Below are 23,852 nucleotides of genomic sequence, written 5' to 3' on the forward strand. Positions count from 1 at the left end.
TGAAACAGATTCACCCGTAAGATATCTGGTTTCCTTCACCTACCAAGATACAATAATATTAGATGGAATGATATTCATACCTTGTCGCTACAGAAAGCTACAACTTCAAAACTCAAAAGCACACAAAAAATACCTCTGGCATAGAATCAATAACAAGGTCTTGTGGTGATGATGAATTCTGTTGAATTTGTAATTGGTTGACATCACGGTCGCCAACCTAGTTCCATGACACAACAGGTAAAGACAAATTAACTAATGGCATAACAGGGATAGTTCAATTTGTCAATAGACATGAATTCGTAGCGGATAAATGAGGGAAGGCAAAAGGAGAATCCACCTAGGACAAGATTGTTGTCACGGATAGGGAAATCAAGCAATACAAGTTGTGGAAGTCCCCTCGGCAATTTGGTGCCCAGAACCGATGAAACCTACAAAAAGAAACATGTGAATGGAGAGGGCAGAGAAGTACACAGTAGCACATCAATACACTATCAACTTATCATAACTCAAAACAGAGAGATGAGGTTCAAGACCATGGGTCTAGCCACTCCCATGCTCAGATATAACGCTGTCGACATATGGATTCAGTACAGGTTTAAGTTGAAAAGTGTACAGGTTGTGCAAACTGAGCATTATTCAACCGACGGCTAACATTTTGTTAAGCACTAGGTATAGGAGACCAGCAACATGTTTGCCTCATGTGCCATCCCAATAAGTCGTTTAAGAAGCAGCAGCCATGGTGGCCAGTGTGCCAACGAATAATATTAGTGTGGATACAGAAGGAAAAACGAAAGTACATAGTATCATCAGGTGATGGTGCAAATCTTAAGCATTTTCTCTGTTCCCAATTTCAGTCATTTGATTCTAATGGTTCAATTTATGCAGGCAAAACTGTTGCAGTAGATCAGCTGCATCGAATCGACGAGCAGAATAGGGTTTGATCATGATAGTCTTAGGGCATCAAAGAAAATGACGAAGGAACCGAATCGGCGAGCCAAGCATCATCCATCTGAGTTTGATCGGTGCTGAGAGCACATGGGGTGGTACTACAAAAGTGGCGACGACAATATGCGTCAGTTACGACCTGCCGCCGACTGTGTTGTAACGACATATCTGAGAGGCTGGCACATCAATCTAGTCTCCTCCTTCCTTCCACCTCCTAGGTGATAGAGAATAAGGGAGGGGATACCAGCTGCACGCACGGTCGTATCGAAAAAGGATACCTGCGACCTCGATGGTTCTTGAAGGAACAAACATGGTAGTTCAACCGACCGATCTCGCTCCTGATCGGTCGTCTTGACCAAGATCGTGTCATCCCACACGACGAAGCCCGAGAGCATGTTATGACGAGCGAGGCCGACGTCTTTTGATCGGTGCTGAGAGCGCATGGGGTGGTACTACAAAAGTGGCGACGATGATATGCATCAGTCGCTACCTACCGCCTACGGTGTTGTAACGACATATCCGAGAGGCTGGCACATCATCTCCTCCTTCCTTGCACCTCCTAGGCGATAGAGAATAAGGAAGGGGATACCAGCTGCACGCACGGTTTTAAAAACCGAGCGTACTTGCAATCGTACCGGAAAAGGAAACCCGCGACCTCGATGGTTCTTTAAGGAACAACATGGTAGTTCAACCGACCGATCTCGCTCCTGATCAATCGTCTCGACCAAGATCGCGTCATCCCACACGATGAAGCCCGGGAGCATGTTGTGACCAGCGAGGGCGACGACTTTCGATCGGTGTTGAGAGCGCTTGGGTGGTACTACAAAAGTGGCAACAACGATATGCGTCTGTTGCGACCTACCGTCAACGATTTTGTAACGACATATCCAAGAGGCTGGCACATCAATCTAGTCTCCTCATTCCTTCCACCTCCACGGCGATAGAGAATAAGGGAAGGGATACCAACTACATGCACGGTTTAAAAAACCGAGCGTACTTGTAGTCGTACCGGAAAAGGAAACCTGTGACCTCGATGGTTCTTTAAAGAAAAAACATTCTAGTTCAACCGACCGATCTCGCTCCTGATCGGTCGTCTCGACCAACATCGCGTCATCCCACATGACAAAGCCCGGGAGCATGTTCTGACCAGCGAGGCCGACAGCCTTTTTCTTTAAACCAGTCAAACGAGTCCATGAATAGGAAGATACGTAGTTGTCGCGAGTATGAGACATCACAACCACCCCAGCATTACATTGGACAATAGTTTTTTTTAAGGACCCGGACTAGCGGTTGGACTAGAAAAAACCAGAATCGATGACCTGGGTACTTGGCTTAGCTCCATGGACCGTCCACACAATCGAACAAAAAAAAAACGGTTGAACCAGGTGTTCTTACAAAAGCCGTTGACCGGTGTCTCCAGAAAAAACCCGTCGTTTTCAGTGGCCGCGATTTTTTTTCATGTGAATGTGGTAGGGGTTTGTCCCAAATCGGTGGAAATCCATCCACTATCCCCTTCCGCCGCCCCTTCCGCCACCGCCCTTCCCCGGTGCGGTGACGCCGCCCCGCGCCACCAGGAACCCAGGACCGGCGGGCCGGGGCCTCCCCGTACGACCGCGCCAGCGCTGCTGCGTGCTGGTCCAGCAACCCCAGCCGTCCAGGGGACGCCATCGCCGCCGCCTGGTCTCCAGCATCCAGCTACTCCAGCCGTCCCTCCGTTTGCCTCCCTCCTCTCCACACTCCAGACAGGACGACCGACGGTCGACTCCCTCTGCTGCTGACCAGGACGCTGGTAATATGAACTCTCTCTTCTTCTCTCTGTTAACCAATTCTACTATTGTATAGAAGCATCTTTATGTGATATGTCAACTTGTGAAGTTTGTGAACTACTAGAATTAGAAAGATTAGGGAAAGGAACTAGAGATTATTAGTGTATATATGATAAATGATGCTGCTGTTCACATTGTCTTGATTGTCCGTTTGGAGCTGCTGTTTGCCTGGGTGGTGGTGTTGACATTTCTTGATTATTTTTGTCAAATACGTCTCCATTGTCTACCTTCTTTTTCTCAGTCAAATCATTGAAATACTAATTGTGAAAGGTTCACATACAAAGTATGCTAGTTGCAGCAGGCTAGCACACAAGTACTAGTTCTGTATTAGTCATGACTGGCTTGCCTACAGGGCCTGTTGCCAGATTGAATTGCATAGAAAATTTGATTAGAACAAAGTATGCTAGTAGAAGCAGGCTAGCACACAAGTACCGCACTGTATTCCCAAGTCGTAGAAAACATCATGCTAGAATGTGGCATATCATTTTTGATTTTGAGATAGCTAACAGACTTGCCGCCCGGTAGAAAGTGACATATCAAATTTGACTAGAACAAAGTACATGCCAGATAGGAGGAGCAGTGTTGTACTGGCACGAATTGCATATTTGCATTTGATTTGACATGAACCAAAACCAGAAATCCAAAAGAATAACTTATATCATTAATGCATCAGCTGAAGAAAAACATACCTAGTTTCAGATTTGGGAATGAGGCCGATGCAGACCTACAGTATGGATGAGTGACCAGGGACGCATGTACGTAGCGAGCCGGCGGCGGCAAAGCAGCGTCCGGAGCCGAGCGCGCGGCAGACTCCGTGGAGGGCCATCGTTGCAGCAGGCGGCAGCCGAGCGGACGTTTCGTTTGCTCTGCAATTAATTTCCAAGAAGAGTTGATGCGGTGTCGTCTCGCCTCCCGATTAAGCACTGCAATTTCCTTTTATTTAAGTGGAGATTGCTCGTGTACGCATGAACAGGGGCGAGGGATGCTGAGAAAGTCTGTCGCTTTTCTGTTTTCTGGGCTTTTGTAAGGGAGTGGGGGCACTAGACCTAGGCCGACTGGGGGCTTTGCTGGGCTAGTATTCGACATATACAGGGAGGGCCAAAAATTGAGTGGGGTCCTGGCCCCCCACTCATCATAACCTGGGTCCGCCCCTGAATAAAGACCAACTCTGTTTAAGGAATTATAGGAAGATATGTTCATGTTAGTTTTGTCCTGGTGCATTTGGATCTTCATCTAGCAACAGAGGCAAAAATAGGTGGTCCTGTGGCCTACCGTTCAATGTGGTTTCTGGAAAGGTATTTTGTCAAAAATGAGACATATATATTTTCTAATTATTGTAGTACTACATTCATTAACAATTTTTGTCTTCTTTTTTCATTTTTTATTTATGCAGGTATCTCTGTGTCCTGAAGTCATATGTGCGTAACAGAGCACATCCAGAAGGATCTATCGCTGAAGCACATCTTGCAGACGAGTGCATGATGTTTTGTTCAAGATATATTGATGGTTTCGCCACCAAGCATAATCGGCCTTCAAGGAATGACGATGACGATGAGGCGGTTGATGTTGAACAAGGATCAACTCTGTTTCCTTCTGTAGGAAAACCACTTGGAAAGCCTGGCAATTATGTTCTTAGAGGGTTGGCTAAATTCCAAGCACATAGATATGTGTTGTTCAACTGCTCAGATGTCAACCCATTCTTTCGGTAATACCTCAATCCTGTAAATAATATCAGTTTTTTTGACATGTTTTCACAACTCTTTCTTTGACTTCAAAACTAATTATAAAATTGCTTTGCAGAGCTCACACTGATGAGATCACTAGCGAGCGTGATGTCTCCTCAAACACGGTCGAGTCCATCCAACATGATAAGTTCAAGGACTGGTTCAAGGCTCATGTAAGTCCATATTTCATATCCTTTGTATGTACAACTGAAGCCATTTACTAAACAACTTCTTAATCTACAGATAATTAAATTGGAGAAGGAAAATGGTATTGGTAGTATTAATAATGATATTAGATGGCTAGCACGTGGCCCAGTTGATGCAGCAAAAAGGTACCGCGCTTACAACTCCGGAGGATATCGGTTTAGGCCTAAACGCTTAGATAGGGCGAGTCAAAATAGTGGAGTGGTGGTACGTGCCAAAACATCTACATATGCTGCACCAGATGATGCGACTTAATATGGAAGGATAATTGGTATTATTCAGTTGAACTACTCTGGACAATTTTCGGTGGATTTCTTTAAGTGTGAATGGGTTGATATTTCTGAAAAAAGGAATTAAAACGGACAAGTATTGATAGAGGCGAGGGTGTCCCGATCTTTCGATGAGATGATAACTATCGATTTGGTGGAGACGACTTTGACGATCCGACTACAAACGTGCAACGACGTTGCGCCTTAGCAAACGCAAAACCAACTCCGAGAGGTTATTGACCACGCCGGAGCACGATCAACCTGACCACGAAGGTATATTTCTGCAAGCAATCGAAGAACAAGCAAGAATATGATTAGCAATCTGAATATTGCGAATATGGATGAAGTCTTGATAAAAGTGGGGTTTCATAAGCGGTCTTGGTTTGGTCGTTGGACACAAACGAAGTACACGAAGTTGCAGCAATGGCTAACTTTTAACTAAATAAAATCCAATTCAAAATGATGCCTTAAGGGCTATATTTATAGGGAAAAGAGGGTGAATTTCGTCCACCCTAGGCAAGGTGGGGCTAAAACACCTCCTAAGTCATTTCCCCTACAATATGGACTCTAAAAATAGATTACATGGGCCTGGCCCAAAATAAGGTGGTGCAACACCAATAATAAGCTATGAACGAAATTTATGAAAGACCATCTTGTATATTTCGTCCATCTTCTTGTATGTCATCATGGTGGCTTCAAAGTCCGGAAATCTCCACTTGAACCTCTGTTCTTATTCTCTTGGCACGCACCTTCATCTCCGTGCTTGACGATGCTCCAATGTTCATCCTTGTCCGTGCTAGGCCCTTCAATTGCAAGCAACACAAATGTATCTAAGTTAGGCAGCATCATATTCTCATGAACACTAGAAACATTACCAAGAAACGAAAGTACCTGATAATTTAATTGGCGTATGCGAGCTCTAGCAATTGTTCCAGAGGTAAAACAGCAGGGGATATGGGTGTAACTGCGGTAGCCATGTCCTCATCATCCTCCCCTTCTTGAAAACAAAGCCGTCCTCTGCGTTGCTTAGTCTGAAATGTGGCTAACAAAAGAGACAAGGTGTACACGTTGTATATGTATATGTCATCCATTTTTACTGATCTCAGTTGGGGCACATGTGACATTGTTATACAAGAGCACCCTTCAAAAGTCGTGAAATATAAATCCAATATATTATCACAAGAAGTCAAAGGCATGAAAATATTGCAACTCAGTTTGCACATATAAGTGAAGCTCTTATTCATATCAAAAGATTGACAATGCTTATCATTAAACCATACCAACATTGATGAACCATCACCAAGATTAGAGGTCATATCAAAATGATTAAACATTGGCACAATTATTTTCAAACGTACTTGATCCAAATTTGAGTTATTCCCTGATTCACATGGTTCTTTCGCATCAATAGTTAATTCAATGAGTTCACTCAAAATTGTTTGATCACATGGCAAAGTCAAATCATCAACAGAGTCCTCTAAAATAGCTGGTGTGATCAAAATAATAGGTAGCTCATCGCATGGTGCATTTAAATTAACAAGGCATTCATCATACTCATGTGGAGGTGGAAGATTAATACCTTTGTCATTACCTATTATGGTTAACTCAGATGATGTAGGCACTCTAGGTGGCGACAGGTCACGTGGTGGAGGTGATGTAGTGCTCACAACAATGGATGTTGTTGTCATAGTAGGCGCAGTGGTGGAAGGAACGACCGTCGCAACTTTTTGGATTTGCACCTTCCACTTGTTTGTCTTCTGGGCAACACGTCTTGTTATCTCCTGTTCAGCTTTGCAAGCAAGACGAAACAAACGGTCCATAGGATAACACTGTTCATGAATTAGTATCTCCTTAATGTCACGGTTTAATCCTACCTAAAATCTATCCATAAAATTATCTTCAGTTTCTTCTAAAGAGGAATGCAACAAGGTAGTTTGTAAATCATCATAATATTTTGTTAGAGTGTCACTACCTTGTTTTAAATGTTGCAACTTTTTAATCATATCACGAGTATAATAAGCGGGAACGAATGTATGTCGCATGGCAAGTTTCAAATCATCCCAAGTAGTAGGTATATCAATAGGGTGTAACCGACAATATTCACTCCATCAAACTAAAGCATAATCAGTGAAAAAACCAACCGCAACCTTAACTTTTTTACGTTCATCAAAATTATTGGAAGCAAATATATTATTTATGTCAAACTCCCATTCAATATATAAAGTAGGTCTAAAACGGCCATTAAATGGCGGTATAGAAACATTAACTTGATCATGTGCATTTGGATGTTTGTGCACCTCTCGTGACGGTTGTGGTATTTGCATAGGTGATGGCATGTCTCCCACGATCGACAAACCCCATGAATTGACTCTAGATCCTGTCATGATTAGTAGAAACAAAATCCAAAAATAATGTTCCTATGAACTACTGGGAAATGATGGTAAAGCGCTCACAGTATAGCAAATCAAAGTCTTACAAGTTCTTACCATGCAGCAGGTGGTGACCGGCAAACAGCGGTGTGAAATAACTCCAAGAGTTGGGTAAAGCGAAAACGTATGTATGCACGATGTAGAAATATATGGAGCTGGGTTGGCTTTATATATGTGGGAAAAATGCTACAACCACGTTAATTAATGCAAGTTGAATAATCGCTCAAAGTAGTCGAGTGCTGGTCCTAGGCTAGACCGTGCTAGAGACGCGAGCCTAAGACACAAGTGGAATTCATACGCGGTGGCAACAAGTATATACGTGACGCAACAACTTGTGACGCCCCCGATTCGACCGTACACTAATCATACACACAAATGTGTACGATCAAGATCAGAGACTCACGGGAGGATATCACAACACAACTCTAGACACAAATAAAATAATACAAGCTTCATATTACAAGCCAGGGGCCTCGACGGCTCGAATACATAGCTCGATACACAAGCGTCAGCGAAAGCAACAATATCTGAGTACACACATAAGTTAAACAAGGATGCCTTAAGAAGGCTAGCACAAAAGCAACACGATCGAAGAGGCAAGGCCTCCTGCCTGGGACCTCCTAACTACTCCTGGTCTTCGGTGGCCTCCATGTAGTAGTATCCGTCGGCGGTGGCATCTGGCTCCAAGGATCCACCATCTGGTTGCAACAAACAGAAAGAAGAAAGAAGGGGGGAAAGGGGGAGCAAAGCAACCGTGAGTACTCATCCAAAGTACTCGCAAGTATCAGATCTAAACTAAGTATGCATTGGTATCAAATGGAAGGGCTGTATCTGTGGACTGAACTGCAGAATGCCAGAATAGAGGGGAAGGCCTAGCCTATCAAAGACTAGCATCTTCAGGCAGCTCCAAGCATCTTGTAGCATGTAGAAGAGTAAAGAATAGCAGTTTATATTTAACAAACATGTTGTAGCAATAAAGCCCAAAGATTCTTCCTCGACTCCTTGCGAGAAAGCAATCCCGGAGCCACATATCTTAAGTATCCATTTCTAGTTGTATTAGATCAAGATATAAGTCTGAACGTCCATTACCGTGGACACGGTATTCGAATAAAGATCTTCCCTGCAGGGGTGCACCACGTTTTCCAACACGCTCGATCACTCTGGCCGGACACACTTTTCTGGGTCAATGCCCGACCTCGGAAGATCAACATGTCGTAGCCCTACCTAGGCTCAGCAGAGAGGTCCCCGCCGGTCTACATCCTAAGCACTCCGGGGTCTGGGCCCATCGCCCGTTGCACTCCGAATCGTTGCGCGCAGGGCGGATCCAGGCTGCCCGGATGGCGCCGGCCCAGCCGTGCCGCAATGCTGCACTGGACGTCTGACAAAGCTTCGGCTGATACTGCGACGTCGAGGCCCATAACTATTCTCGCGTGGTGGTTAGTGCGTAAAGGCCAAAGGCCAACTCAGAACAAATACCCAAACCATAGTGTATTATTAGCTTGCGGAGACGAGCAAAGACTCACGATAATGTGACCCCGTCGCCCCGTCTCGACGAAATACGGCAAGGGCAAGCCCAGCCCACTCGAGGGCTGCCTGACTTCCCGGTCGTGCCTCGTAACCATCTTGCGGGTGCTCTCCGGGCCCGCCCGACTTTCCCAAGGGTCTCAAGTAAAGTCAAGGTAACCGTGTGTCCAGACATCAAGGGGAAAACCCGAGGAATCACCCCCGATGGATTCCACTCAATGTAATCATCAAGGTGAACGTAAGAGGGACCACCCTCGAGGTTCACACTTGAGATGTTGCACGACAGAGCCGTATCGGGAATGGTGAAAGAGGAAATCACCCTCGATGACCACGACCGAATAGCTACACTACAGAATTATCATCAGGAGTGCGTTATGAGGGATCACCCTCGGCACTCGATAGTAGCTCTGCAGAGTCGAGCAACAAAAGGGGCGTGATGTGATGTGAGGTGTCGGGCTTTGGTCGTCGATCACGTAGATCGAGTCGTCGATGATGAAGCAGGGGCAACAAGGACAAGTGGGGGTCACTGATGGATCACTAACCAACCTATACTAAGCAGTTTAGGAGAAGCAGGTAGGTAACAATAGCAGGTACAAAAGCAGGCTATGCATCAGAATAGGAGCAATCAAATACAGTAGCAAAATCTAATGCAAGCATGAGAGAATGGAATGGGCGGTATCCGGATGATCAAAGGGGGGCTTGCCTGGAAGCTCCGCTGACAGGGCAGAAGGGTCGTCGTCGATGTAGTCGATCACAGGGGCATCAGCAGCGGTCGCGGGGTCTACCGGAGAGAAGAGGGGGAAGAAACAGTAAATATAATGCAAACAGATGCAACATAGATGCATGACGGGGGTAACACGCAGGGCTAGGGGTATTCTAACGCGGTGCTACATGATACCGACGAAGGGGGATAACATCCGGAAAGTTTTTCCGGACTTAGGCATTTTCAGATAGATGGATCGGAGGGGGAAAGTTGCATGTTCTCTATGCTAGGGATGTGTGGCGGACGAACGGACCGCGTATCCGGATTCGTCTCGAAATTCTGAGCAACTTTCATGTAGAAAACTTTTTCATCCGAGCTACGGTTTAATTTCTATTAATTTTCAATTTTTTATTAATATTCTGAAATTAATTTTAATACGAAAATAAATGCTAAAATGCTAGGCGCACCCAGCAAGTGGGTGACAAGTGGGCCAGGGGGTCCCGGTTGACCAGTCAACGTTTGACTGGTCAACAGGGGGTGGGGCCCCTGTCATTGACTTATCTAACTAATTACATATTAGATAGTTAATTAACATGTTAACTTAATTAAGCAAACTTTAATTAAGTTAATTAATTGATTAACTAATTAATTATTTTTATAAATTTTTATTTTTTTGTTTTTGGGGGCGGGCCCCGCGTGTCATATGCATTGGGCTAAAGCGGCTAACGGGCGGCGGTTACGAGCGCCTGGGCATGGACGCCCACCCGAACGACCACGGGAGAGGGGACGCGCCAAGGCGTCGACGCAACACCGGTGACCGAGGTGGCCGTGGGGGGGGGGGGAGATCGCCGGTGGGCGCAGTGGGGCGGCAAAGGAGGCAGCGCGGGGCGACGGAGCTGCAGCAGGCGGAGGCGGGGTGGTCAGGCGAGCGTGCGACGCGACGAGCAGAGGCGGAAGGAGCAGCGGCATCAGGGAGGCGGGCGCGCGCATGGAGGGGAAGCGGGGGTAGCTGCTGCGAGCGAGGCGACCGCGGGTGCGGGGCGCGCGCAGGACGAGCGAGGACGACCGAGGCGAACTGGGCCATCGGTCGCAGCCGGAGCACGAACACGTCGGTGGCGATCTACGGCTAACACGGGAGAGTACAGAGAGAGAGCGAGACGGTGCTCATGGTGGAGCTGTAGGGGGGTGGCAGCGGGCTCGTTGGAGCCGTTGGGGAGGACGACGGGGACGGTCTGGCGGCGTCGTGGTTCCGGCGAGGGGGCTCTGAGTGGCGGCGGTGTCGAGGTCGAGCCCCAGTCAGAGGGGACGAGGCGGCGCGCGGGCGGGCGGCGGGGCGAGGTGAGGCAGCAACGGCAAAGGCGACGGGCGCCCTAGGCGCGGGCGGGCGTCTAGATCGAGCGGGGCAGGGGGTCGGGACGTGGCCTGATCCAGATCCCGAATCGGGGGGAGGAGAAGAGCGTGGGTGCGTGGGGGAGTGTGGGGGATCGTGCGGGGAAAAGATCCCAGGGAGCTGACGAGGAGAGGGGGGGACTCGGTCTTATCCCCACGCGGCATGGGCTGGTAGGCCAGCTGGGCCAGTTGGACCAGTGGGGGAGGTTTTTCCCTTTTAATATTTTCTTTATACAGTTTTATTTAATTTTAGTGCATTAAAACACTTTACAAAAAAGTTGGTTCACCACCATAATTACTTATAAAATATTTGCCACACTTTGAACATTTTATTTTGCGTGTTTGAGAAATTTAAAATCTGGGCTTTAATTTGAATTAGAGTTTGAACTAAGATTTGATCAAGCGAGGATTAGCAACAGTAATGAGTGATGACCTGGCATCATTAGCAGGGGGTTACTGTAGCTTAATTATCCGGGCGTTACAATTCTCCTCCACTACAAGAAATCTCGTCCCGAGATTTAGGAGGTAGAAGGAAACAGTTCGGGGTACTCATCACGAAGACGATCCTCGCGTTCCCAAGTGGCTTCGTCTTCAGAGTGATGTGCCCACTGGACCTTGAGGAACTTGATCACCTTCTGACGTGTGCGGCGTTCAGCTTGGTCGAGAATGCGGACCGGATGCTCTTTATAGAAGAGGTCTTGTTGCAACTCAAGCACTTCATGGTCCACTGCTCGGATTGGGTCCTTGAAGCAGCGGCGGAGTTGTGACACGTGGAACACATCGTGAACCTGAGAAAGGTTTGACGGCAGCTCCAGTTGGTATGCCACTTTTCCACGCCTCTCGAGAATAGTGAAAGGACCAATATAGCGAGGAGTTAGCTTCCCTTGATCCCGAAGCGGTGTGCACCCTTCATTGGTGTGACTCGAAGGTAAGCCTTTTCGCCAGGTTGATAGACCATGTCTTTATGATGACGGTCATAATTACTCTTTTGACGTGACTGAGCAGTCTTGAGATTCTCACGAATGACGTGGACTTGTTCTTCGGCGTGTTGGATAATATCCGGACCAATGAGTGGACGTTCCCCAGTTTCTGACCAGTTCAGAGGGGTTCGACACTTTTGTCCATATAACACTTCGAATGGGGCCATCTTCAGACTAGCTTGATAGCTATTGTTGTAGGAGAACTCAGCGTACGGGAGAGATTCCTCCCATTTCTTGCCAAAGGAAATGACACAAGCTCGAAGCATGTCTTCGAGAACTTGATTGACACGTTCAACTTGTCCCTGCGACTGAGGGTGAAAAGCAGTACTGAAAGACAGATGAGTTCCCATAGCTTCTTGGAAACTTGCCCAGAATCGTGAAGTGAATAAGCTGCCACGGTCTGAGCTGATAACCAATGGAATACCGTGGAGTGAAACAATTCTGGACATGTAAAGGGTTGCCAGCTAACTAGCAGTGATCGTTTCTTTGACGGCCAGAAAGTGTGCAACTTTGGAAAGCCGGTCAATGACGACAAGTATAGCATCATTACCTTTCTGCGATTTGGGAAATCCAGTGACGAAGTCTATTTCAACATGGTCCCATTTCCATTCCGGAATAGAGATAGGTTGCAGAGTTCCAGCAGGCCTTTGATGTTCTGCTTTGATACGACGGCAAACGTCACATTCAACAACATAACGAGCAATGTCTTGCTTCATATTAGACCACCAGAATCTCTGACGAATGTCTTGGTACATCTTGGTACTACCGGGATGAATAGACAACGGAGTGTCATGAGCTTCTTCCATAACCTCCTTAGTCATATCCAGGTTTTCCTCCTTACACGGCACCACTAGGCGGCCTTTGAAGTACAAAGTGCCATCATCAGTAACAGTGAAGAATGAGGGCTTTCCTTCTGCGAGGTAGCGCTTAATCTTCTCAACTTGAGAGTCATAATTCTGCAGTTCCTTGATGCTATCCACGAGATCTGGTTTAGCAACCAGGGTATTGAGAGAACCCTGGGAAACAACGTGGAGGTTCACTTTGCGGTACCCTGGAGGAGGGGGAGCGAGTGCACCCGGAGGAATAATATGGAGGTTCAGCTTCCTGAATTCTTCAACAAGCGAGGGCTGAACTTTGCGAACCTCGAGATGGTTGCAATATGACTTACGGCTCAAAGCATCAACCATTACATTAGCCTTGCCTGGTGTATAGGAAATACCCAAGTCAAAATCTGCTACCATCTCCTTCCATCTCTGTTGACGGAGGTTCAGGTCTGGCTGGGTAAACAGATACTTCAGACTTTGGTGGTCGGTGAAGATCTCACAACGATTACCGAGAAGGTATTGTCGCCACTGTTTTAGTGCATGAATGACAGCAGCAAGCTCGAGGTCATGAACTAGATAGTTCTCTTCGTGTGGGCGCAACTGACGAGAGGCATAGGCAATCACTCTGCGCTCTTGCATTAGGACACAGCCTAATCCTTGTCGTGAAGCGTCGCAATAAATGAAGAAATCCTTCTTAGTATCGGGAGGAGCAAGCACTGGGGCAGAAGTCAGCTTGTCCTTGAGTGTCTGGAAACTTTCCTGACATTTTTCTGTCCACTCGAACTTGACGCCTTTGTGAAGCAGACCAGTCAGGGGCTTGGCTATCTTGGAGAAGTTCTCGACAAATCGACGGCAATAGCTGGCGAGCCCGAGAAAACTTCTGACTTGTTTGACATTCTTCGGAGGAGTCTAGTCGAGAATAGCCTGAACTCGCTCGGGGTTGACGGCAATACCATCCTTGGAGATGACATGCCCAAGGTAGGTCACTTCGGGTAGCCAGAATTCACACTTGGAATACTTAGCATATAGTTGATGTTCTCGAAGCTTTTCCAGAACAAGTCGAAGGTGTTCAACATGTTCTTCTTTATTCTTGGAATATACAAGGATATCATCCAGATAAACCACGACGAACTTGTCGAGGTATTCCATGAATATATAGTTCATCAGACAAGAAAATGTCGCTGGAGCATTTGTCAAACCAAAGGACATGACGGTGTACTCGTATGAACCATAGCGAGTAACGAAGGCAGTCTTGGGAATATCCTCTTCACGAACCCGAATCTGGTGGTAACCCAACCTCAAATCAAGTTTTGAGAATACTGAGGAACCAACAAGCTGATCATACAGATCATTGATTCTGGGAAGCGGATACTTGTTCTGAATTGTTGCCTGGTTGATAGGTCGGTAATCTTGGACCAAACGATTAGTTCCATCCTTCTTGACAAAGAGAGAAGGTGCTCCCCAAGCAGATGAACTTGGACGGATAAAACCCTGACGAAGTGAAATGTCGATTTCCTCCTTGAGCTCAAGGAGTTCATGCGGCGGCATCTTGTAGGGTCGCTTGGCAATAGGAGTTGTGCCCGGTTTCAAGTCTATGACGAATTCGACAGCTCTAGCAGGGGGTATTCCTGGAAGTTCTTCTGGAAAGACATCTTCAAATTCACGAACGACTGGAATGTTCTCTATTCCCTCAAGAGGTGAAGGATTCAATGCATTCAAAACATATATCTGATTCTTGGCATCCTGGATCATCTGAGTTGAGTAGTTGATCAACTGACCAGAAGGGTGAGTGAGCTGGACTGTCTTGGCGGCACAATCGATCTTAGCATTATGGGCTGTCAACCAGTCCATACCAAGAATGATGTCTATGTTGGAAGGTCCGAGTACAATGAGAGAAGCCGGAAAAAGTAAGCCTCCAATCTCGATTTGGTCGTGAGGGCTTATCATTGTGGTTTGCCACTTGGATCCCGGAGATTGAACTGCTAGAGGAGTGGGCAAATTTTCCATATCTAACCCATGCAACTTAGCAAATTGTTGGGACACAAAAGCATGTGATGCTCCTGAATCAAAGAGAACAGAAGCTGGCACTGAATTAACGCGAAGGGTACCCATCACAATTTTGGGGACTCACGAGCTTCTTCAATCTTGACATGGGTGACTCGACCACCACTCATTGCAGGCGGTCTGGCACTACAACTTCTGTTAGGATGATTTCGACGGCCCTTCCTGCGGCCAAAAGGAGGACGTGAAGCATTTCGCAGCTGACCCTGGCAACAGTTGGGAGTAAGGTGCCCTGGCTGTCCACACCTGTGGCATAAGCCATCATTATGGGGAGGAGCTACAACATTGGATTGTCCGTTAGCAGTCTCGACGACGGAGGCAGACGAGGTGCAACATAAGACGGCCTTGGTGTTGGAGCAGGTCGGTGATGGACATTATGTGGGATCCAGACTCGACGTTTTTGAGCAGGCTGACTCGAGGATGGGCCAACATCTCGAGTACGCTTGAGTGACTCCTGGTACTCAGTCAGACCAGTTTCAGTTCGGAATGATTGGCTGACAAGCGTCGCAAAGTCTGCGCAATCATGAGCAACAAGTGCGAGCTTTATATCGGGACGCAGTCCTTCACGGAATTTCTCCTTCTTGCGAGCGTCAGTGCAGACGTCATCCGCAGCATAGCGAGATAATTCAAGGAATTTCCTCTGATATTCATCCACAGTCATTGTGCCTTGTGAGAGTTTGCGGAACTCCTTCTTCTGGTCTATCAGACCTTGAGGAATGTGTCGTGCACGGAAGGCTAACTGAAATTCCTGCCAAGTGGTTACAGTCTCTGCAGGCAGCATACCCCTGTGGCTTTCCCACCATTGAGCAACTGGACCCTTCAAGTGGAATGTCGCAAAGGTGACGTAACTGGCAGGGGCAACATTAGCTGACTCCATCTCAAACAGGATGTCACGAAGCCAATCATCAGCATCCATAGGATTGGTGGAGTTGCGGAAAATGGACGGATTGAGGCGCACAAATTCTGGCAGTGTTATTGGGGCAGGCTGTTGATGAGCATTCTGGTTTGGAAACTGAGCCAGTACTCCAGTCATAAACTGACGATTCAGCTCAAACTGCTGCATCATTGCGGCAATATAGGGTGGAGGTGGAGGATCGTCAGCCATCCTGCTAGAAGCATCAGAGAGCAGTTTAACCAGGGGTGGAGCAGGTGTATAGAGTCATTCATGATGTAACTTGAACAATGAGCAAAGGCGCAGTATGTACAAAGCAGTAGTCATTAAAGACATACATATACATATACAGAGCCATTTACACGTTGTTAATATGAATTCGGACGAGAGAATCATACTAGACATACTAGGCGGCACGCTTGCACGCGATGGAGGGATACAACAACGGGACATACCAAAGGCTACATCAACGTCGGGGAAAACCACTAGAGCGAGGAATCTATAGGGGACGACGCAGGGTGCCCTCGATAAAAGGATCCTGCGGCCCATGAACAATGTGAAGCAGATCCTGGCTCTCAACTCAAGAAAGGCGTATTACGAATCTCCGGATGGATGTGATCACGAGAACCTAGGATAGAGTTAGCAAAATCATTTAACCCGAATAGAAGAGAGAACAGAGTCCCAGAGTATAGACGAGGAGTAAAAGATCCTAATACCATCCATTTGGCGACGTGGGCCCGTAAGCCACACAGCCATGTTAGTAAAACAGTTTTTCAAAAAAACTAGACTCAACTTCGGTCAAGGAGTTGGAAAGGGGGATTCCTACAGGCAGTCGGCTCTGATACCAACTTGTGACGCCCCCGATTCGACCGTACACTAATCATACACACAAATGTGTACGATCAAGATCAGGGACTCACGGGAGGATATCACAACACAACTCTAGACACAAATAAAATAATACAAGCTTCATATTACAAGCCAGGGGCCTCGACGGCTCGAATACCTAGCTCGATACACAAGCGTCAGCGGAAGCAACAATATCTGAGTACAGACATAAGTTAAACAAGGATGCCTTAAGAAGGCTAGCACAAAAGCAACACGATCGAAGAGGCAAGGCCTCCTGCCTGGGACCTCCTAACTACTCCTGGTCTTCGGTGGCCTCCATGTTGTAGTATCCGTCGGCGGTGGCATCTGGCTCCAAGGATCCACCATCTGGTTGCAACAACCAGAAAGAAGAAAGAAGGGGGGAAAGGGGGAGCAAAGCAACCGTGAGTACTCATCCAAAGTACTCGCAAGCATCAGATCTAAACTAAGTATGCATTGGTATCAAATGGAAGGGCTGTATCTGTGGACTGAACTGCAGAATGCCAGAATAGAGGGGAAGGCCTAGCCTATCGAAGACTAGCATCTTCAGGCAGCAGCATCTTGCAGCATGTAGAAGAGTAAAGAATAGCAGTTTATATTTAACAAACATGTTGTAGCAATAAAGCCCAGAGATTCTTCCTCGACTCCTTGCGAGAAAGCAATCCCGGAGCCACATATCTTAAGTATCCATTTCTAGTTGTATTAGATCAAGATATAAGTCTGAACGTCCATTACCGTGGACACGGTATTCGAATAAAGATCTTCCTGCAGGGGTGCACCATGTTTTCCAACACGCTCGATCACTCTGGCCGGACACACTTTTCTGGGTCAATGCCCGGCCTCGGAAGATCAACACGTCGTAGCCCTACCTAGGCTCAGCAGAGAGGTCCCCACCCGTCTACATCTAAGCACTCCGGGGTCTGGGCCCATCGCCCGTTGCACTCCGGATCGTTGGCTTCGGCTGATACTGCGACGTCGAGGCCCATAACTATTCTCGCGTGGTGGTTAGTGCGTAAAGGCCAAAGGCCAACTCAGAACAAATACCCAAACCATAGTGTATTATTAGCTTGCGGAGCCGAGCAGAGACTCACGATAATGTGACCCCGTCGCCCCGTCTCGAGGAAATACGGCAAGGGCAAGCCCAGCCCACTCGAGGGCTGCCTGACTTCCCGGCCGTGCCTCGTAACCATCTTGCGGGTGCTCTCCGGGCCCGCCCGACTTTCCCAAGGGTCTCAAGTAAAGTCAAGGTAACCATGTGTCCAGACATCAAGGGGAAAACCCGAGGAATCACCCCCGATGGATTCCACTCAATGTAATCATTAAGGTGAACGTAAGAGGGACCACCCTCGAGGTTCACACTTGAGGTGTTGCACGACAGAGCCGTATCGGGAATGGTGAAAGAGGAAATCACCCTCGATGACCACGACCGAATAGCTACACTACAGAATTATCATCAGGAGTGCGTTATGAGGGATCACCCTCGGCACTCGATAGTAGCTCTGCAGAGTCGAGCAACAAAAGGGGCGTGATGTGATGTGAGGTGTCGGGCTCTAGTCGTCGATCATGTAGATCGAGTCGTCGATGATGAAGCAGGGGCAACAAGGACAAGTGGGGGTCACTGATGGATCACTAACCAAACTATACTAAGCAGTTTAGGAGAAGCAGGTAGGTAACAATAGCAGGTACAAAAGCAGGCTATGCATCAGAATAGGAGCAATCAAATACAGTAGCAAAATCTAATGCAAGCATGAGAGAATGGAATGGGAGATTTCGGCATGATCAAAGGGGGGGCTTGCCTCGAAGCTCCTCTGACAGGGAAGAAGGGTCGTCGTGAATGTAGTCGATCACAGGGGCATCAGCAGCAGTCGCGGGGTCTACCGGAGAGAAGAGGGGGAAGAAACAGTAAATATAATGCAAACGGATGCAACATAGATGCATGATGGGGGTAACACGCAAGGCTAGGGGTATTCTAACGCGGTGCTACATGATACCAGCGAAGGAGGATAACATCCGGAAAGTTTTCCCGGAGTTAGGCATTTTCGGACAGATGGATCGGAGGGGGAAAGTTGCATGTTCTCTATGCTAGGGATGTGTGGCGGACGAACGGACCGCGTCTCGAAATTCTGAGCAACTTTCATGTAGAAAACTTTTTCATCCGAGCTACGGTTTAATTTCTATTAATTTTTAAAGTTTTATTAATATTCTGAAATAATATTTAATACGAAAATAAATGCTAAAATGCTAGGCGCACCCAGCATAGTGTACACCAAAGTGTAACCAGTGGGTGACAAGTGGGCCAGGGGGTGCCGGTTGATCAGTCAACGTTTGACTTGTCAACAGGGGGTGGGGCCCCCTGTCATTGACTTATCTAACTAATTACATATTAGATAGTTAATTAACATGTTAACTTAATTAAGCAAACCTTAATTAAGTTAATTAATTGGTTAACTAATTAATTAATTATTTTTTTGTTTTTGGGGGCGGGCTCCGCGTGTCATAGGCATTGGGCCAAAGCGGCTAACAGGCGGCGGTTACGGGCGCCTGGGCGTGGACGCCCGCCCGAACGACCACGGGAGAGGGGACGCGCCAAGGCGTCGGCGCAGCACCGGCGACGGAGGTGGCCGTGGGGAGGGAGGTTGCCGGTGGGCGCGGTGGGGCGGCGAAGGAGGCAGAGCGGGGCGGCGGAGCTGCAGCAAGCGGCTGCGGTGGAGTGGGAGAGCAGGCCGGCGCCGGCACATCCGCCGCGGCGGGGCGAGCTGGAAGGCGGTGCCGGAGCTAGCGGCGGGCGGAGGCGGGGTGGTCAGGCGAGCGTGCGACGCGACAAGCAGAGGCGGAAGGACCAGCGGCATCGGGGAGGTGGGCGCGCGCACGGAGGGGAAGCGGGGGTAGCTGCTGCAAGCGAGGCGACGGCGGGTGCGGGGCGCGCGCAGGACGAGCGGGGACGACCGAGGCGAACTGGGCCATCGGACGCAGCCGGAGCACGAACACGTCGGTGGCGATCTACGGCTACCACGGGAGAGTACAGAGAGAGAGCGAGACGGTGCTCACGGTGGAGCTGTAGGGCGGGTGGCAGCGGGCTCGTTGGAGCCGTTGGGGACGACGACGGGGACGGTGTGGCGGCGTCGTGGTTCCGGCGAGGGGGCTCCGAGCGGCGGCGGTGTCGAGGTCGAGCCCCAGTCAGAGGGGACGAGGCGGCGCGCGGGCGGGCGGCGGGGCGAGGTGAGGTAGCAACGGCAACGGCGACGTGCGCCCTGGGCGCGGGCGGGCGTCCAGATCGAGCGGGGCAGTGGGTCGGGACGTGGCCCGATCCAGATCCCGAATCGGGGGAGGAGAAGAGCGTGGGTGCATGGGGAGTGAGGGGGATCGTGCGGGGAAAAGATCCCAGGGAGCTGACGAGGAGAGGGGGGTGACTCGGTCTTATCCCCACGCGGCATGGGCTCATAGGCCAGCTGGGCCAGTTGGCCCAGTGGGGGAGGTTTTTCCCTTTTAATATTTTCTTTATACAGTTTTATTTAATTTTAGTGCATTAAAACACTACAAAAAAGTTGGTTCACCACCATAATTACTTATGAAATATTTGGCACACTTTGAACATTTTATTTTGTGTGTTTGAGAAATTTGAAATCCGGGCTTTAATTTGAATTAGAGTTTGAACTAAGATTTGATCAAGCGAGGATTACCAACAGTAATAAATGATGACCTGGCATCATTAGCAGGGGTTACTGTAGCTTAATTATCCGGGCGTTACACAACACAAAAGCTAGTAGTAGCACTAGTATGTCTCTTCTCTTCAACCACCGGATAATCCCTTTTTTTTTATTCAAACACCGTATCAAATATTTGGTATGTGCTTGCTCTCTTTGCTTTTCAAATGTACAGGCACATAATTGACAAAGCCACTCACGTGAGAGCCTCTGAAGCAAGGAACGATTGGCTTTTTTTTTTCTTGCCCGATCAGCACTTTCCAAGTGCAAACGTGATTGATCTTTTTTTTTCAACTCTCTCTCTCTCTTTCCAACGGAAAATCCCCACACGTATGGAATTGATTTTTTTTTTCCAAGGACACATCCAGAAGTGAGAAACCTCCAACCGGGTCTTTTTTTTTCTCTCCAAAAAAAACGTCCAGACTTGGAAACCTCCAACCGAAAACCAGATCTGCACTTGTTTCTTCTTTTAAGCCGATCCAAAGTTACCAAACTTGGAGGCTTCGGTCAGATCTTTTCCCAAAACGTGATCCCAACTAAAGGAATATCCAAACTTTCCAACTAACTCTCTTTCACGTTTTTTTTGTCAACCTCTTTTTTTTTGTTAAGAAACCCAACCGAACCAGCCAACTGGTACTCCAAGTCGATGGAAACAAATCTGTTTTTTTTTTCACGTGAACGCAAGGAAACAAATCTGCAATCAATGTGTTCTCTTTGCGTGGAGAGGCCAAACAGCAGGGTTTTTTTTTCAATATGGCCGATCCAAATCTGCCAAATAAAGCACTAGTATCCCTCACGTATCCACTCCTTCCTTTTATTCTCTTTCCAAACTCAAAACGTGGACAATATATGATAGGATACCCACGAATCTATCATTCCAAATATTTGCAGTTTTTTTTTGCTTCGGCCTCCACTTGTACCTAAAGAATGTGATCTCTTTCTTCTTAATCTTTCTCTCCAACAAGGATCATGATGCTGATTTTTTTTCTTTCAAAGACGAATCAAGATGGCGACGAACGGCAACAATGGATGGATGATGATGAACAGCGGCGGCGAAGAAAATAAGTGGCAGCGTAGAATGATAATGAAGTGGATGATGGTGTATGCGGATGCGGCGTGAACAAAACGTGACCAGAACTCGAAACTCTAAAAGACTAGACACTAATACCAGCAACTCGACACACGATGCAACCCAAAATTCAACAATGCAAAAACGAAGTGGTAATAGCAAAAAGGCTCAGACTGTCTGGGACACGGATGAACTAATCTAACTTTTTTTGTGGTTTTTTCTTGGACTCTAGGTATGAAGAACATATGCAATCTAGACTATGAAAACCTGAAAAATCTCACCGAGCAACCTGAAAACTGATACCACTTGATAGAGGCGAGGGTGTCCCGATCTTTCGATGAGATGATAACTGTCGATTTGGTGGAGACGACTTTGACGATCCGACTACAAACGTGCAACGACGTTGCGCCTTAGCAAACGCAAAACCAACTCCGAGAGATTATTGACCACGCGGGAGCACGATCAACCTGACCACGAAGGTCTATTCCTGCAAGCAATCGAAGAACAAGCAAGAATATGATTAGCAATCTGAATATTGCGAATATGGATGAAGTCTTGATAAAAGTGGGGTTTCATAAGCGGTCTTGGTCTGGTCGTTGGACACAAACGAAGTACACGAAGTTACAGCAATGGCTAACTTTTAACTAAATAAAACCCAAGTCTAAATGATGCCTTAAGGGCTATATTTATAGGGAAAAGAGAGTGGATTTCGTCCACCCTAGGCAAGGTGGGACTAAAACACCTCCTAAGTCATTTCCCCTACAACATGGACTCTAAAATAGATTACATGGGCCTGGCCCAAAATAAGGTGGTGCAACACCAATAATAAGCTACGGACGAAATGATGCGGAGCATCCTACGATCATCCCCATGTACACTCGAGCCTACGCCATTGCACCTAAGGTGAACCCGCTCCTAAATGCTTCTCCTTTCCATTCATGTGAGACATGGTTGCTACCTAATGCAAGGACATTACACATGCCTAGGTACCAAGGAGACCCTCTCGGAGATGCTCAGAATGATTGACAAGTCCCCAAGTACAAGGATGAAGGAGCACGACGAGAGGAACCGGAGAAAGGCCACAGGACCCGGACATCCGATCCCTGAAGATGTCAACAACAGCAGCAGCCCAGCAATCGAAGTGCTACAGGGCCTGGACATTCGGCCAGGCCCCGGACATCCGGCCCCTCCCGCAAGCCCGGACATCCGGCACCAGCCCGGAAATCTGGCGCCCATCACAGAACGCACCCGAAGCTGAACCCCGTCAGCCCGGACATCCGGCCAGAGGCCCGGACATCCGGCTCTTCGTGAGCCGCCGGACATCCGGCCCCCAGCCCGGACATCCGGCACCTGCCTGTGCGCAGAGATCGGGCCAAGGGCCCATGTATCCCCCTCTCACTTACCCCTTCATGGGCTAACACTATATATACTCCCCCACCTCCTCCTAGCTAGGGTTAACATTGGTTTAGCTCATAGTTGAGATAGAGCTTTGCTCATCCATTACGGATCTCCTCCTCGAGAGAGACTGCGGCCCCTCTTCGGAGAAGATCACCTTGGATTCAAGACCCCCTCTTGCGTGGCCCCCATCAAGACCTCCTCACGGAGAAGAACCGGTTACCGTTTGTATCGTCCGTTGTTGACTTTGGATCTTGTATCTTACCTTTGTGTTCATCGATCTAGCGCATGTGTGATCTATTCTTGTTGGTTGAGTAATTTCTCTCGTGTTCCCCTCGTGTTTCCCTCGTGTTTCCCCTCGTGTTCATCATGTTCTTCGTAGGGATCCGCTCCTTTCGTGAAAGATCGGCCATCTAGGGTTCCGCCCTGCATCATCTTGGTATCATGAGCCACGTTGATCACGATTTCGGAGCCTCCCCGTTGTGTTTTCTAGCCTAGTTTTGTTGATTTCATCCTAAATTCAAAAATCCCCACCAAAAATAGCCCCCAATTTTTTTTGTGATTTGTTGGTTTGATGATGTTTTATTGATTTTGATCCATGGATTTGCTTGGTTTCGAGTAGATCTAGCTTTCCCCCAATTTTCCCCACTTTCCATCCACGAAATCTCTCCAATTTTGCCCTTGAAATCATCAATTTCCGCCGCCAAAATCGTGTTCCTCGAGTTCATCCTCAGATTTGGAGCCCGGACATCTGGCCCGTAGCCCCGGACATCCGGCCCGTGCCCCGGACATCCGGCTCCTGGAGCGCATTTTCACGCGCGGTTCTGGACATCAGGTCCTGAAAATCCTGCCAAACCCCCGGATGTCCGGCCCCTGGGAATTAAGCCTGTCCCGTTTCACCGTTTTGACCGTAACTTTCACATCCGGAGTCCGATTTTCGCGTTCTTTAGCTCGTTGAGTAGCTATTGACATCCTCTATCCCTCTAGATAGGTCCCATCACCATTTGACTCCATCAAATTTTGGCACTTTGGCATCTTTGCCTAAGG

At 47.9% G+C, this 23,852-nt stretch overlaps 1 protein-coding gene across 4 annotated transcripts; it reads left to right on the forward strand.

Moving 5' to 3' along the window:
• The first annotated feature begins 2,393 nt into the window (after positions 1-2,393).
• Positions 2,394-21,589, forward strand: LOC123097319 (uncharacterized). Of its 4 annotated transcripts, none has more exons than XM_044519020.1 (5): positions 2,396-2,734; positions 3,465-4,066; positions 4,165-4,476; positions 4,572-4,668; positions 4,739-4,986. In XM_044519020.1, exons 2-5 carry the CDS (start codon positions 4,050-4,052, stop codon positions 4,952-4,954), a joined length of 642 nt encoding a protein of 213 aa, XP_044374955.1. In that variant the 5' UTR covers positions 2,396-2,734; positions 3,465-4,049; the 3' UTR covers positions 4,955-4,986. The 4 variants fall into 4 exon arrangements, with proteins under 4 accessions (XP_044374957.1, XP_044374955.1, XP_044374954.1 ...); XM_044519019.1 differs by having other exon boundaries at positions 3,471-4,066; XM_044519022.1 differs by lacking the exon at positions 4,739-4,986 and adding an exon at positions 21,338-21,589 and having other exon boundaries at positions 2,394-4,066.
• Positions 21,590-23,852: the final 2,263 nt, after the last annotated feature.

Source organism: Triticum aestivum, chromosome 4D (genome assembly GCF_018294505.1).
Source record: "Triticum aestivum cultivar Chinese Spring chromosome 4D, IWGSC CS RefSeq v2.1, whole genome shotgun sequence".
Classification (NCBI taxonomy): domain Eukaryota; kingdom Viridiplantae; phylum Streptophyta; class Magnoliopsida; order Poales; family Poaceae; genus Triticum; species Triticum aestivum.

What these genes read in the sequence shown, in the direction of transcription:
- LOC123097319 (XM_044519020.1), top strand. An exon ending in GATGTCAACCCATTCTTTCG is followed by an intron (nt 4,477 to 4,571) that starts GTAATACCTCAA and finishes ATTGCTTTGCAG; the next exon opens with AGCTCACACTGATGAGATCA. An exon ending in AGGACTGGTTCAAGGCTCAT is followed by an intron (nt 4,669 to 4,738) that starts GTAAGTCCATAT and finishes CTTAATCTACAG; the next exon opens with ATAATTAAATTGGAGAAGGA.